General features: G+C 36.3%; 2 protein-coding genes across 2 annotated transcripts in view; both read left to right on the top strand.

Annotated features, from left to right (window-relative positions):
• The window catches only part of LOC123310726, a 274289-nt gene that overhangs the window by 246507 nt on the left and 15558 nt on the right, over nt 1-12224 (top strand). The window contains exon 8 of the mRNA XM_044894357.1: nt 6727-6792. Coding sequence (XP_044750292.1) covers nt 6727-6792 — 66 coding nt within the window. The remainder of the gene's footprint in view (nt 1-6726; nt 6793-12224) is intronic.
• On the top strand, nt 3147-5184 carry LOC123310728. The gene is made up of 2 exons (XM_044894359.1): nt 3147-3474; nt 4564-5184. Exons 1-2 carry the CDS (start codon nt 3321-3323, stop codon nt 5097-5099), a joined length of 690 nt encoding a protein of 229 aa, XP_044750294.1. The 5' UTR covers nt 3147-3320; the 3' UTR covers nt 5100-5184.

The following is a 12224-nucleotide window of genomic DNA, read 5'->3' as shown; positions in this document are numbered from 1 at the left end:
TGAAACAATAGATTGAAGAAGAAAATTACATATATATTCAAGTTGGATAAAATTTACAGGCTTTTATTTCAGGCTAGGTACCTATTTGTAATTTATTTAATCTTCTACCACCACCATTTTTGAAGACATAGAGGTTTCCTTCCAACCTTTTACTTCAGAATTAGGCTCTCAAAAAGCCTCTGACACAAATTATTGATCATGTGGGAAGGTGTAGAACTTCCGGCTTCTTGGCTTACAAAAAGAAGACTGTCTAACCCCGGGTTCCATAAAGCGGGGAATCAACGCTTGAATGACGAATAGACGTCAATTTGGTTTCAATCCGATTATTCAGTCATAATCATTCAGAATATCATTCTCGCATCAAATTATGATGTTCATACGTCCATTCAATTATTCTCAATTGCTACTTGTTTCATATATTCAGGAATGAAAAGCTTCAGGTGATTTCGTTTTAGAAATCGAGTCACTGTTAAATCGTTGATCGGGCAATCAAAGTTTTATGAAACCCGCTGTAAGTAAACGTTGATCGAATATAGTTGCAACGAATAATTCAATTTGTTCAGGCGTTGATTGAGGTATTAGTTAGTTACACTATATATCTAATTAATAATATCTAAATACTGATAACTAATACTTGAATACTTCAATCAACGGTTCAGGTTTTTGGAATTAGTTGTAGTCATGATGCAGATTCCATTATGGTTTCAGCATTCATATAAGATTTCATAATAATTAAATCATTTATAATGTTCTCGAAGAACAGTTTGAAAATTTCTATTTCATTAAACTGCACCTACAGGGTCAATATTTAATGCAATACGTAATAACCACCATTTTCCAAAAGGTATGAATATTGCATAAATTAAACGATTTTATTCAGATGCATAACATCCGCAGATGATTAAATCAACAAATGTTACGATCTAAATCGAATCAACAAACTACCATCGCTCGAAGTATTACCAGAAATTTGATTTCGTCGACAAAGCGTAGATGCTGACCATGGTTTCGGCCTTATTTGACCTCGTCAGAGCAGCAAAACTCCTTCATCAACGAAATCAGGATGAATTGCCGGATCCTTTTTATTATTATTCACCTGCCTCAAAATACATATTGACTTTCTATCCAGCTTCAGATACGAATATTCGTGGTACACAGGGATGGGCAGTAACTTCTGGATATACCGGATGCAGCATGCTACCTTCCTATTTGGAAGGCACTCCCAGTATTTTATGGTACCTTCAGAGAGTGTTACATTGAGGTATAGGAGTATAGGTACATTCAACTAAAGCAGATCTTCGAAAAAACAAAATTGCCATCGAATCATTGAAAATCTGATATTAGTCAACTGGATTTTTTACATTGATTTGTCGAAATTAACAACCTAGTCACCTCTTTAGAATGATGACCCATCTTCATTAACTTAAATCAAAAACTGTTCAATTGATTAGGTACTTGAGTCCATACTCAAGTACCTAATCATTGTTGAAATCTTCGTCTTTTAATAGACTCTCTTATTCTGGCATAAAACACTGGATGGGTCAACAGAATGTATTCTGTTGTTTCCGGTATAGCCTGGGGTTACTTTTTTAAAAGAATATTTGAATTTTGAATATTCGGTGACCAGAACCCATGGTACGAATTTTCTGATCAATATTGCAGTTATACGAGGATGTATTGATATCTAGTTAGCCTAGATCAGTTCCATGCATAAAAAAATATTGCGTTACCATAGCAACGAACAATGATTCATTAGAAGTGTCAGTGTGAAGTTTGAGCTCAGAAAGTAAACCAGAGTAACGCAATAAATTAAAAGAAAGAAGATGTCCACCGAAATTGTGAAAATCGAAAAATTGGAGTATCGAGCCATCAGCAAGTACCTCTATTTAAAAGGGTTAAGAGGTAAGCAGATTTACGAAGATATGCTTGATACCCTTGGTGATCAATGTCCCTTTTATGGGACGGTGAAAAATTGGACTGCAATCTTCAAAAGAGGTCAATTTTCCATTGAAGATGACGACCGATCGGGAAGGCCTGTTTCTGTGTCAGTCCCCGAAATCGGGGGATGCAGTCCATGACATGATTTTATCAGACCGTCGAATTGGGCTAAAATGGATATCATATAGTTCACGTCAATTTTGACATGGGAAAAATTGCTGCAAAATGGATCCCCAAATGTTTGAATGTTGACCAAAAGCGTGCAAGGGTAGAAGCATCGCGTTCGATCTGTGCTCGATTTGAAAACGATATAGACTTCTTGAATCGAATTGTTACTATGGATGATACTTGGGTACATTTCTACGATCCAGAAACAAAGCAACAATCGATGGAATGGCGACACTCTGGTTCTCCAAGGCCTAAGAAGTTTCGTGTCCAAAAATCTGCTGGAAAAGTTCTTGCTTCAGTTTTTTTGGATTGCCATGAAGTAATCATGATTGATTTTTCGGATAAGGGTAGAACAATAACCGGAGATTACTATTCGATATTACAGACCACTCTACAGAAAAAAATTGAAGAGAGAAGACGCGGAAAGCTATCCAAAGGTGTTTTGTTTTTGCAGGACAACGCCCTTGCACACAAATCTTATGTTGCCATGCAAGAAACTCGTGATTTAGGTTTTGAATTACTAGAACACCTCCCTTATTCACCAGATTTGGCTCCATCCGACTATCATCTCTTTCCTCAACTGAAAAATAGTTTAAAAGGTCGAAAATTTCCTTCCAACGAGGAGGTAATAATAGCTGTGGAGGTCTGGTTTGCAGAGCAAGAAGAAACATTTTTTTTGAAAGGTCTTAAGACGTTGCAGGTTCGCTGTAATAAATGTATCCAATTAAGAGGAGAATATGTAGGGTAATAAAATATTTTGACATTGAAATTTTGTTTGGTTCTATAGTAGACTCAGAATTTTTCAATATATTCTCGTAGTGATCCCAAAACTCTTGTGGACACTTTATGGAACAACTGTGCCTGAAAAAAACGTGCTAGCGCCGCTGCTGTGTGCCCGGAAGAGCTGTTGAATTCTGAGCACGCTGCGACCTACGTCCTACGTCGCGTCGTCGCGTCCGACAGAAACCCGTCTCCGCCCGAGGCACAATCCACGCCATGAACTGGTCGAAGTATTCGAAGAGTTGCGGCATCCTGGATCTTTCTCTTGCCTCCCATCCTCTGGGCTCCGCGTACCGGATCGCGCACACTCTCGTCCGTTTCACGCCTCGCGTCTCTCCCGGTGCCTGACTTCGCCATTTCAACGTCTAATCGACGCTGCGTCCTTTCATCGACCTTCATTGGAAACGCCGTAAATTTCGAACAGAATCTGCATAATGAGCATGAACGAAGATCCAACGTTCAATATAAAATTTTGCCAGGTGGTGAAAAAATTCCCTTGTTTGTATAACACAAACCTTTCGGAGTACAGCAATCGGGCAATGCAAGATATGGCATGGTTGAAGATAGCAGAGATAATGGAGGAAAAAGGTAAGTCGATATTTATTTGACTTCAACTTGTTTGTCTAGTATACTCTCCCGAACGATAAACATAAACGAATTCCATTGTGCTAAAGTTCTTCATTCGAAAATGAAATGTAACAAGTATAAACTCGAAAATTGAAATAAAAGGTGGATGCTATTTGGTACCCTTTCTAGTTCCGTATAATTCTGCCCCTGGTTGAAGCCCATATCACACGTGTTTGTCGTGTTTTGATGCTCTACATATCGTTACTGAAAATAGAACACTACGAATTTTTTCCTCTTCCTTTTTTATGAGATTGCCTGTACTAGGCCATTCGCTCGTGTTATTTTTCATATGATTAGGGATTTTCAAAGAAAAACAAATGTGATCGATCTGAAGAATAAAGTCTACCATCATGTTCGTTTTTAGGGTAAACCTATTTTGATCTTTACCAGGACAAGTCTCATCAAATTCATATAAGAGTTATGAGAATCTAAAGACTTTGTCCGACAGGGAAAGAATTGTTCTTCAATTTTTGAATTCATTCTTTAGCTAAAGAGATATACATAGCTACTTTCAATATTCACGAACTATTTTCAAACATTTCTGTGTGTGTTGTTGCATCAAACAAACAGCTTGTCTTTTAAAACCTATCAAATATTTTTGAAAAATGTTCACTTTGTTCCTTTTATCATACCTACAAAAATAAAATAATATTTGGAGTCCCCACATAGTATCACAGTTTGTTAGGAACGATGCGTTGAAAAGTCAAGCAGGCTTATTATAAAGAAACTGCATGATATAAAACAAAGCCAATGACTTTACCCTAACATCAAAGAGCTGTAACATGGAATGAGGAGGTTTTGAACAAAAAGTGATTTTAAAGACCCCTCTTTATTTTGTCCAAAAAATCACCCTCCTAAATTTTTCGCATCAATTCAGAAACACCTTGTAGATCTTGTTACCATTGTTTGTTTGGCATTTTATATTTTGCCCAAAATTTCCAATCGAAACTTTTTTGTTTATGTTTTTTTATGTTAGGGAGTAAAATACAAATTGTACAATACATACATAGATATATAGAAAAAGTTACTCAATCCTGTTTCTTGTTGCAGCACCTGAATGCAAAGATCGTTGGAGAAATTTGCGAGGAAGGTACGTTAAGGGCAAAAATAAAGCAAATATTCCGAGAGGGTCCAAGAGAAAGCACAAAGAGTATTATTTGGCGCCCTACCTCAATTTCTTAGATCCTTTCTTGAAACCACCCAGGAGGAAACTGAGGTCGATGGGCACGCAAGATACTGAGGGAGGCGACAACGAGAACAGTACCGATGAAGTAGAATCTGCGGATAGCGAAAAATCTGAGGAAGACTCGCAAAGTGGAGATATCGAATCGAATACTAAGAGGAAAAGAACATCCTCGATAGAGAGGGTGGACGTCAACAGCATGAACTTTTTCGATCAGCCCCCGAACAACAATCCACAACAGGAAAGTTTACCGCATAGACACGATCCTCTGGATCCCGACTTGGCTTTCTTGCACAGTCTTCTCCCGGATGTCAGACGTATGAACGAGTCGAAAAAGAGAAAATTCAAAATCGCTGTTCTCAAACTGGCGGATCAGCTTTTAAATCCAGTAACTTCGGACTGAGGGTCTTAGTGGACTGAATATAAAATACTGTTTGTTTTTAATTTTTCACATTTCACAGTTATAAAATAAATTCTTGTTTTGATAATTCAGCATTTTCATTCGAAGAAATGTTCGTTTCTGGTTTTTTCTAAGAAATGTACTTTGGGACCATGAAAATTGTCGGAAATATTGGCCTACATCAAAAAGGCACAATTGAGTTATTCAGAAACCAAAATTTCAGAATATGATATAAAATCTGGCTATTCTCATAAAAAAAGCGGGATGATATCGTGTTTCACCCCTTGCGGACCACCCTATAAGGTCAAAAATAATTTAATGTTATGCGCTGAGTACAGTCGATTTCGCCAAAGTTTGAGTAATTCTCGTAGCCCAAAATTTCTAAGAGTTATTCACCGGTCGATCACTGTTGACTCATCCTGTATATACTGCCCTATAAGAAAAGCTGGACGTGGACTGGGGTTGTTCCTGTCAGCAAAAAGTCTTTTTCGTATTACGGAATTATGAACGTTTGTTGTACCCAGGATATTTCATCAAAAAAAGGTGTTGGAAGAAGCGAATTAAGAACTACCTTCTTAATTCGCTGATAAAATGTACCAGATTTCGTTAACAATTGATTGAAAATAACAGTTATTGTCACAGGCACTTATGTTTTCATCGAATCGCATATGTAACTAAGTGACAAACGGAACAGACGAAGAGTGTTCAGGGACGAAAAGTGAATGCGGACGAAAAGTACTTGCCTTCCAAAATAGTCGAATTTGCGTTCGGAAATTGGTACGAAAATTGTCATTCTTTTGTTTAGGTTTAGGTCGACGAATTATTGTTGTTCTCTTTTAAATTTGAGCTGATTAATTATTTCAAATAATTAAAAAAAAATAAATTTTGCCATCTGCTCTTCTGTACACATCCAGATCAAATATCTGAAACTCAGTCTTCAACAGGAAATTGAAAAATATTTGGTGTCCTTGTGGTAATTGATCAGTGATACACCAAATTCATCGAGACCTCCAAATTAAATTTCGAACGGTAAGAAACAAACTGATAATGACTCAATCTGAATGAGATTGTTCAGCTTGTTGAACACGGGCTCGTTAGTTACCTTCGAGAAAATTATGGGTAGAAACTTAACGTCGAATCTAATCATGACAACGATGAAAATACGTAAAACCCGAATATCTATTCATTCACCCTATCTGAACAGTACAACACTTCCACAGAATGACACAACACGATTGAAGAAATACTGAAAAATTAAACTCATTTCTTAAATTTTCCTATGCTGCTGTGTTGGGTTAAAATTTTGTCGAGTAGCCTGTTGTCAAGGTAAAATTCCCGGAAGGGAATAGGTATTTAGTTATTTTAGTAGCTTGACAGTCTTCTGTAGCGTTATTGCCAATGATTTTTTGAAATTCGAATATGCTTCACCAATTCTTTTCTGCACTGTTAATTATATTTTGTAGAGTGGAATCTCAAAAAAATCCTGCATATAGTTAAGTTTCATTTCAAGAGATGAAAACGAGAAAAAATTTCCATTGCTCGAATATGAAATTTCATTCTACAATTCTCAACTTCATTCTGTTGATTTCGTGTATAATATCAGAGTTTCAGATCTCTTTTTTTCTTTCAGGCAATGGCAAGGAGTCTAAAAAGGAGAAGGAATCGGTTTCTCCAACAATACACGAAAACGCAAATGGTAAGTTCAAAATTTCTCCATCCGACACGAAGCTGTAGGATTATCTAGTGATCGAATCGTTAAATATGGAATGAACTAGTCGTTAAAAGAAACAAGGTTCTGAATTTCGTTCACAGTTGAGATAATCGGAACATGAAAAACTTTCATATTTTTTAAGTAGGTATTCGAAGCGTGAACCTACGAAAGATGCTCTGGAGGTATCTCTTGGTATTGAATTAATACATATTTTTCATTAGTGGTGTGGTTTTCATAGAATGAAGATGAATTTTATGAATATAAGACTCAGTTAAGGTATCTAATATGTCTGCATACACATACAAAAATATGTGCTTCAAAATATTTGGAAAATAGACTACATATACGTCATTTTTAAAACATATGCTTCAATCTCTTCGAGATTCGAATCTCACTGAGGTCATAACATTTTTTAAGAACTATCGGAAACCCTTAAAAGATAAGTTGATTTTGCAGTCTTTCCAACTGATGATCTGTTCAATCTTTGAAAGTTTGTTGAATGTTATGTATTGGGTATATTCTGCATATTTTGATCCAGTTTATCTTCAGCCTTATCGATGACACGATGACGGTAATATCTGTTAGTTTTACCAAATATGTTACATAAGATTATGGATACCGACAAGGTTAATACTATTAATAGGCTGCACCATTGCAGTAGACCTCCAAATATAGACTTATTCTACACAAAGATTTTGTTGCATCATTCATAGATCACAGATGAGGTTTTTACCACCGCATGTAGCTTTTTGATAGGGAAACAAGTGTTGTGGTAAAAATTGAGGTATCTATACTCCATTCACTTTTATTTTAGCACTCGGTTGGCCATGGAAATTTGACACATTTCACTCTGTATGGTACGAAAATGTGGGGTTATGAAGCTTGTCAAAACAATTTTGGATTTTAAATCAACGCTATGTTGCCCGTCCTACGTAAAAGTTTCTGTTATTACGTATTTTATCACAATGTCGAATCTCTTCGGAAAATATGTGACGAACATAATTGAAGTTTATATAAACTGATTGAAGGCATACCAAATCCAGTTATTCGCATGGAAAATACTAGAAATCAGTATAATATCATAATATGCACTAGCTTGAGGAGAGTTAATGTTCGTTATTTTCTTTGGCTAAGGTTTGAATAAGTTACATCAGTTGTAGATTTCAAAAATATTAACCCGAGAATGAAATGCATATGATGCAGTGGTTTGAAATGGGTATCTCCCGAAGGAATTAACAGATAATTACAAGAATGTTAAATTCTTCAAGAAAAATCATCTTGCATCAATATAAGTGAAAGGAATTAAAATTTCACATGAATAAACAATTAACAGGACAACTGGCGCATATTTGTGGCTGTTCATCTTAATACATTGATATAATTATAATAATAATTAGGTATTTATTGGTACCTTAAGACATTTACAATGTATAGGACAAGTCAAATGAAAAATAGAAAAATCAATTTTCGGGAACTTATTCTACGATAACATTCATCGAAAATCCTGTACTGAACTTTTCGCATTAATTCACTCAAACATAAAATTCTCAAATGCCACCACCACTTTTTTGGGTCTCTCAATAGAAGGAAATTCTTTGTCATCCTCTTCATTACAACCTTATTGTGGAAATATTCAGCTGAAATATAAGTCGTTTAAATTCAGATGAAACGTTACATTATATAAATTCTCTTACATTGAATACGTTTGCTACCGTCTGACATATTGTGGATTTTAGAATATCAGGGTATAACTATTTGAATGAGCGGACCTGAATTTTAAATAGCACTTCCTGAAACCCTATCTCTTTTTCAATCACTTTCGGCATTTTCGTAATAAAAATTGATATTAGTTGTGGCAACGGCGTTATGACATTAACGACATTTCATGAGTGCCAACCTTACTCCATTCTAGTTACAAAAACATGAGAAAATTATTTCATGGCCAACCGACTGCTAAAATAAATGTGAATGAAGTATATCTGTTGTTGAGATGACAGCCATATCTTAGTTTCTTGGAATTCATGGAATCGGGCACAAAGGAAAATTGTCACCCCCTCAAATTTGGGTTCAATTTTAAAACAACTTGTTCCAGACATAAGTTAAATCCCAATCCATCACCGTATCTGAAGAATAACTGTGGTTTCCTCCCCATCATATCCCAAACAAGTCTATAAGATTCAAATCCAGTGAACCAGGTGGCCAATATTCAATATTAATACCAGATTCTTGGGGAAACTCCATAGTCAAATGAACAATATTGGAACTTGAGTCATCTTGCCGAATAAGACGTGATGATCTATGGACGATCATCCAGATAAGGCAGTTTTGTAGTTCGTCTTCAAATTAAAGGTGCAACAGTCGTGCTGACTCGAATAAAAGGAAATGATGATCGGCTGCAATGAGCAATAGCCTCCTAAATCATTACTCCAATAGTCCTGCGTGCTTAGGTTACCTAGAATTGTTCTTGAACTTCGACATTCTTGAAGACGACAACAGTTCTTCAGACGATGCTGCATATGATTCGATTATGCACCATCATTCAGCAATTCCACTCGACAAATCGCAATAATTATAGACCTTCCCGTTAAATCCAAGAAATACAGTTTACACGCTGTCGAGCGTCAAAATATATTTTTGTCACAATCCGTATCAAGGCAGGAAAAGATGGATAGAGTAAAAAAATGCCGTTAACGAAGCGCATAATGTGTCTCTCGTTGTTATTACGGGCGTCCTCCAAAACTGTCGTGAACCCAACGACTGTTTCTTCCGTTACAGAATCGACCAAATTCGAATATTCCACGACGTGAACATATGCGCTGAAAAAATGGGTTCCACAGGCATATGTTGTGTGGTATATTTATTTTTAGACGGTGAGTGAATTATATCGAGTTCTCTTAATTGAACGGATTAAGATCTTATCGTAACCGAATGCTTCAAAAATATGAGCCTACGTATATAGAGATATACATAAATGGATCGATAAAATCAGACGATGCGAAAATTTGATGAACCTGGGCAATTGGATATCAATTAGTCGATTCGTTGTCTAATAATTGAGTCTAGTTTGATGGAAATATTGAAAGTAGACAGTTGGGGAGCCGTGGATGCTATGATTTACTCGAGCGTCGTGGAGACCTAGTGGATTTTGAAAATTAGATGGTAGAAAGAAAAAAAGGTTCTAGGATGTATGCACTTTCAGCGATGGGGAAAGCGTCTGCAGGGTCTCAAAGATGTAAAAAAAATCGTCAGGTGTACATACTCGAGCGTGTCAGATTAAGTTACTGTATATGCTCTACGTGTCTCTGATAATGAATTCATGCTTATCTGACAGTTTGCGCGGTGGGACTGTCCGTTCGGAAGAGAAAATGGTAAAAAAAAATTCCAGCGTGTCAGATTTTTGGAGGATATGTGAATTGGATCCAAAGGAAGCTACTTTTCAAGAGACTGACAATTTGGACGTGACGAAAGGTCACAGCGGTCCTTTGAAAATGTAAAAAAATCGTTACTTGTACATACTCGAGCGTGTCAGATTTTCATACAGATGGTTAATCTGGGTGTTATAGACGTGTTGACCTATTAATCTGACACAAATCAGAGGGGGTTTTCTTAATCTGATACTTTGAAGATGATAAAAATCCCTTTTTTTCGAATATTTCCTTCCCTATACCTCTAGTCGTTTTTGTATTCATTAGGAAACTTGTAGATGATAAAAATCTACACAACTTTTGGCTCAAGCAATTTTACATACTCTTAACCATTCTCGAGTTAGAGGGCTATAAGCGCGAGAAGCTTAGCACCATATGCGAAAGGGCAAGGTCAATGAAGAATCCCAGTCTAATCTACAATTGTCAAAATGACAAGGTATTCCTATGATGAAAATTTCGAAATTAGTCACGAAAATTTTAGTGTTGTCTGTGACTGAACCTTAGAATGTACTATTTTCCAACGATTGAATTTTCGCTTCAGCATGTATCGCTAAACACCTCGCATTAATCGCCATATATCTCAAAAACGTTTAAACGTAGAAAAAATTGCTTTCGACAAAATTTATAGAAAATGTTTTGCTTTACAACTTTCATAATGAATGCGAAAAAGATTTGAAGCCCAGGGAAGGAGATAATTTAAAAAAAACTGATTTTTGTGACTTTTATGGCCAATTTATACTGTTTCGGCTTGCTAAAACTGTCAGATTATATTTTTGCCGTTATTCTCGAATCATTAGCTTCAAAATAGGAAAAAACGACACCACGCTCGAGAATGTACACGTGACTTTTTTTTTGCAACTTTGGCGGCCTCCCACACATTTTCGACACGCTTCAATTGTCAGATTAAGAGAATATATACTTTTCAACATATAATTAACCACATATATCTTAATCTGACACGCTCGAGTATGTACAATGATCAATGACGGCTCGTCCGGGTATGCAGGGTCGGCCGGGCCGACCCAAAAATAATCGAGAAATGGAAAATAATTATAATTATTTTATTCTTCAAAACTTATTCCAAATGATTAATTTCGATATTAAATTCTCGATTAGTTCCCTAGTAATACGTACGACAACTTATTTCGATCAACGTGACGCCCCTGTCGCCCTGAGTTAGTTTATTTCGAAGTTCCCTTTCCTTACGATAAACACGCTACACGCTAGGTCGGCCAGCCGGCAATAGCCTAGCGAAACGCTTCTATACAGCACCTACGTCGCACGTAGTTATCACCAAGTTGAACATCGTATTACGTCGCTGCTAGATACATACACGGTCGGCCAGCACGAGTTGGGCCTACCTTGCTATGGTTTGGTCGTTTAGTTGTCATATTTCTAGATTTCCTCATTGTCTATTCTAAGATATTATATTATCAAATGAATAGTTAATCATTAAATATTATGTCTATTTCAGAAAAGAGCGTATTCGCACCTTTTAAGAGTAGTTTTAGTCAATGAAAATATTAATAATATATCCCTAATTATAGTTAGATTTTTTTATTATTAAATGAATAGTTAATTTTTGAAAAAGGGTATTCCGACCGTATAAGAGTAGTTTAGTGATTTTTTGACCATAAAAATTCGTAATTCCTAGTGAATTTATAAGGGCACAGTGATTTCGAAGCTTCTTGAATACGCGTAGGTCGGCCGGCCGAGCCTCGGAGAGGGGATATAAGAATCGCATCCGCATCGCTGTTTCCATATTATGAATTGAATTAGGTCAGTGTCGTAGAATAAGAGAAAGGGGTGCACGTGTTTATCAGTTTTCTTCGATTCATTTCGTAAATTTTGACAATCTGAGTGGATTCTAAATTTCTTTAATTGTTGAATAATTGGAGTAGTAGCAAATCGAAACAAACTTTGCATCCTGTCACAAGATCATGTGACAGTAGAAGGAAGAATGGTGAAATAAAGAAAGGAAAAATTAGTACA

The sequence above is a fragment of the Coccinella septempunctata genome, chromosome 4, assembly GCF_907165205.1.
Source record: "Coccinella septempunctata chromosome 4, icCocSept1.1, whole genome shotgun sequence".
Lineage (NCBI taxonomy): Eukaryota > Metazoa > Arthropoda > Insecta > Coleoptera > Coccinellidae > Coccinella > Coccinella septempunctata.
Note: the sequence above shows the minus strand (reverse complement) of the source record. Positions and strands in the feature narration are given on the sequence as shown.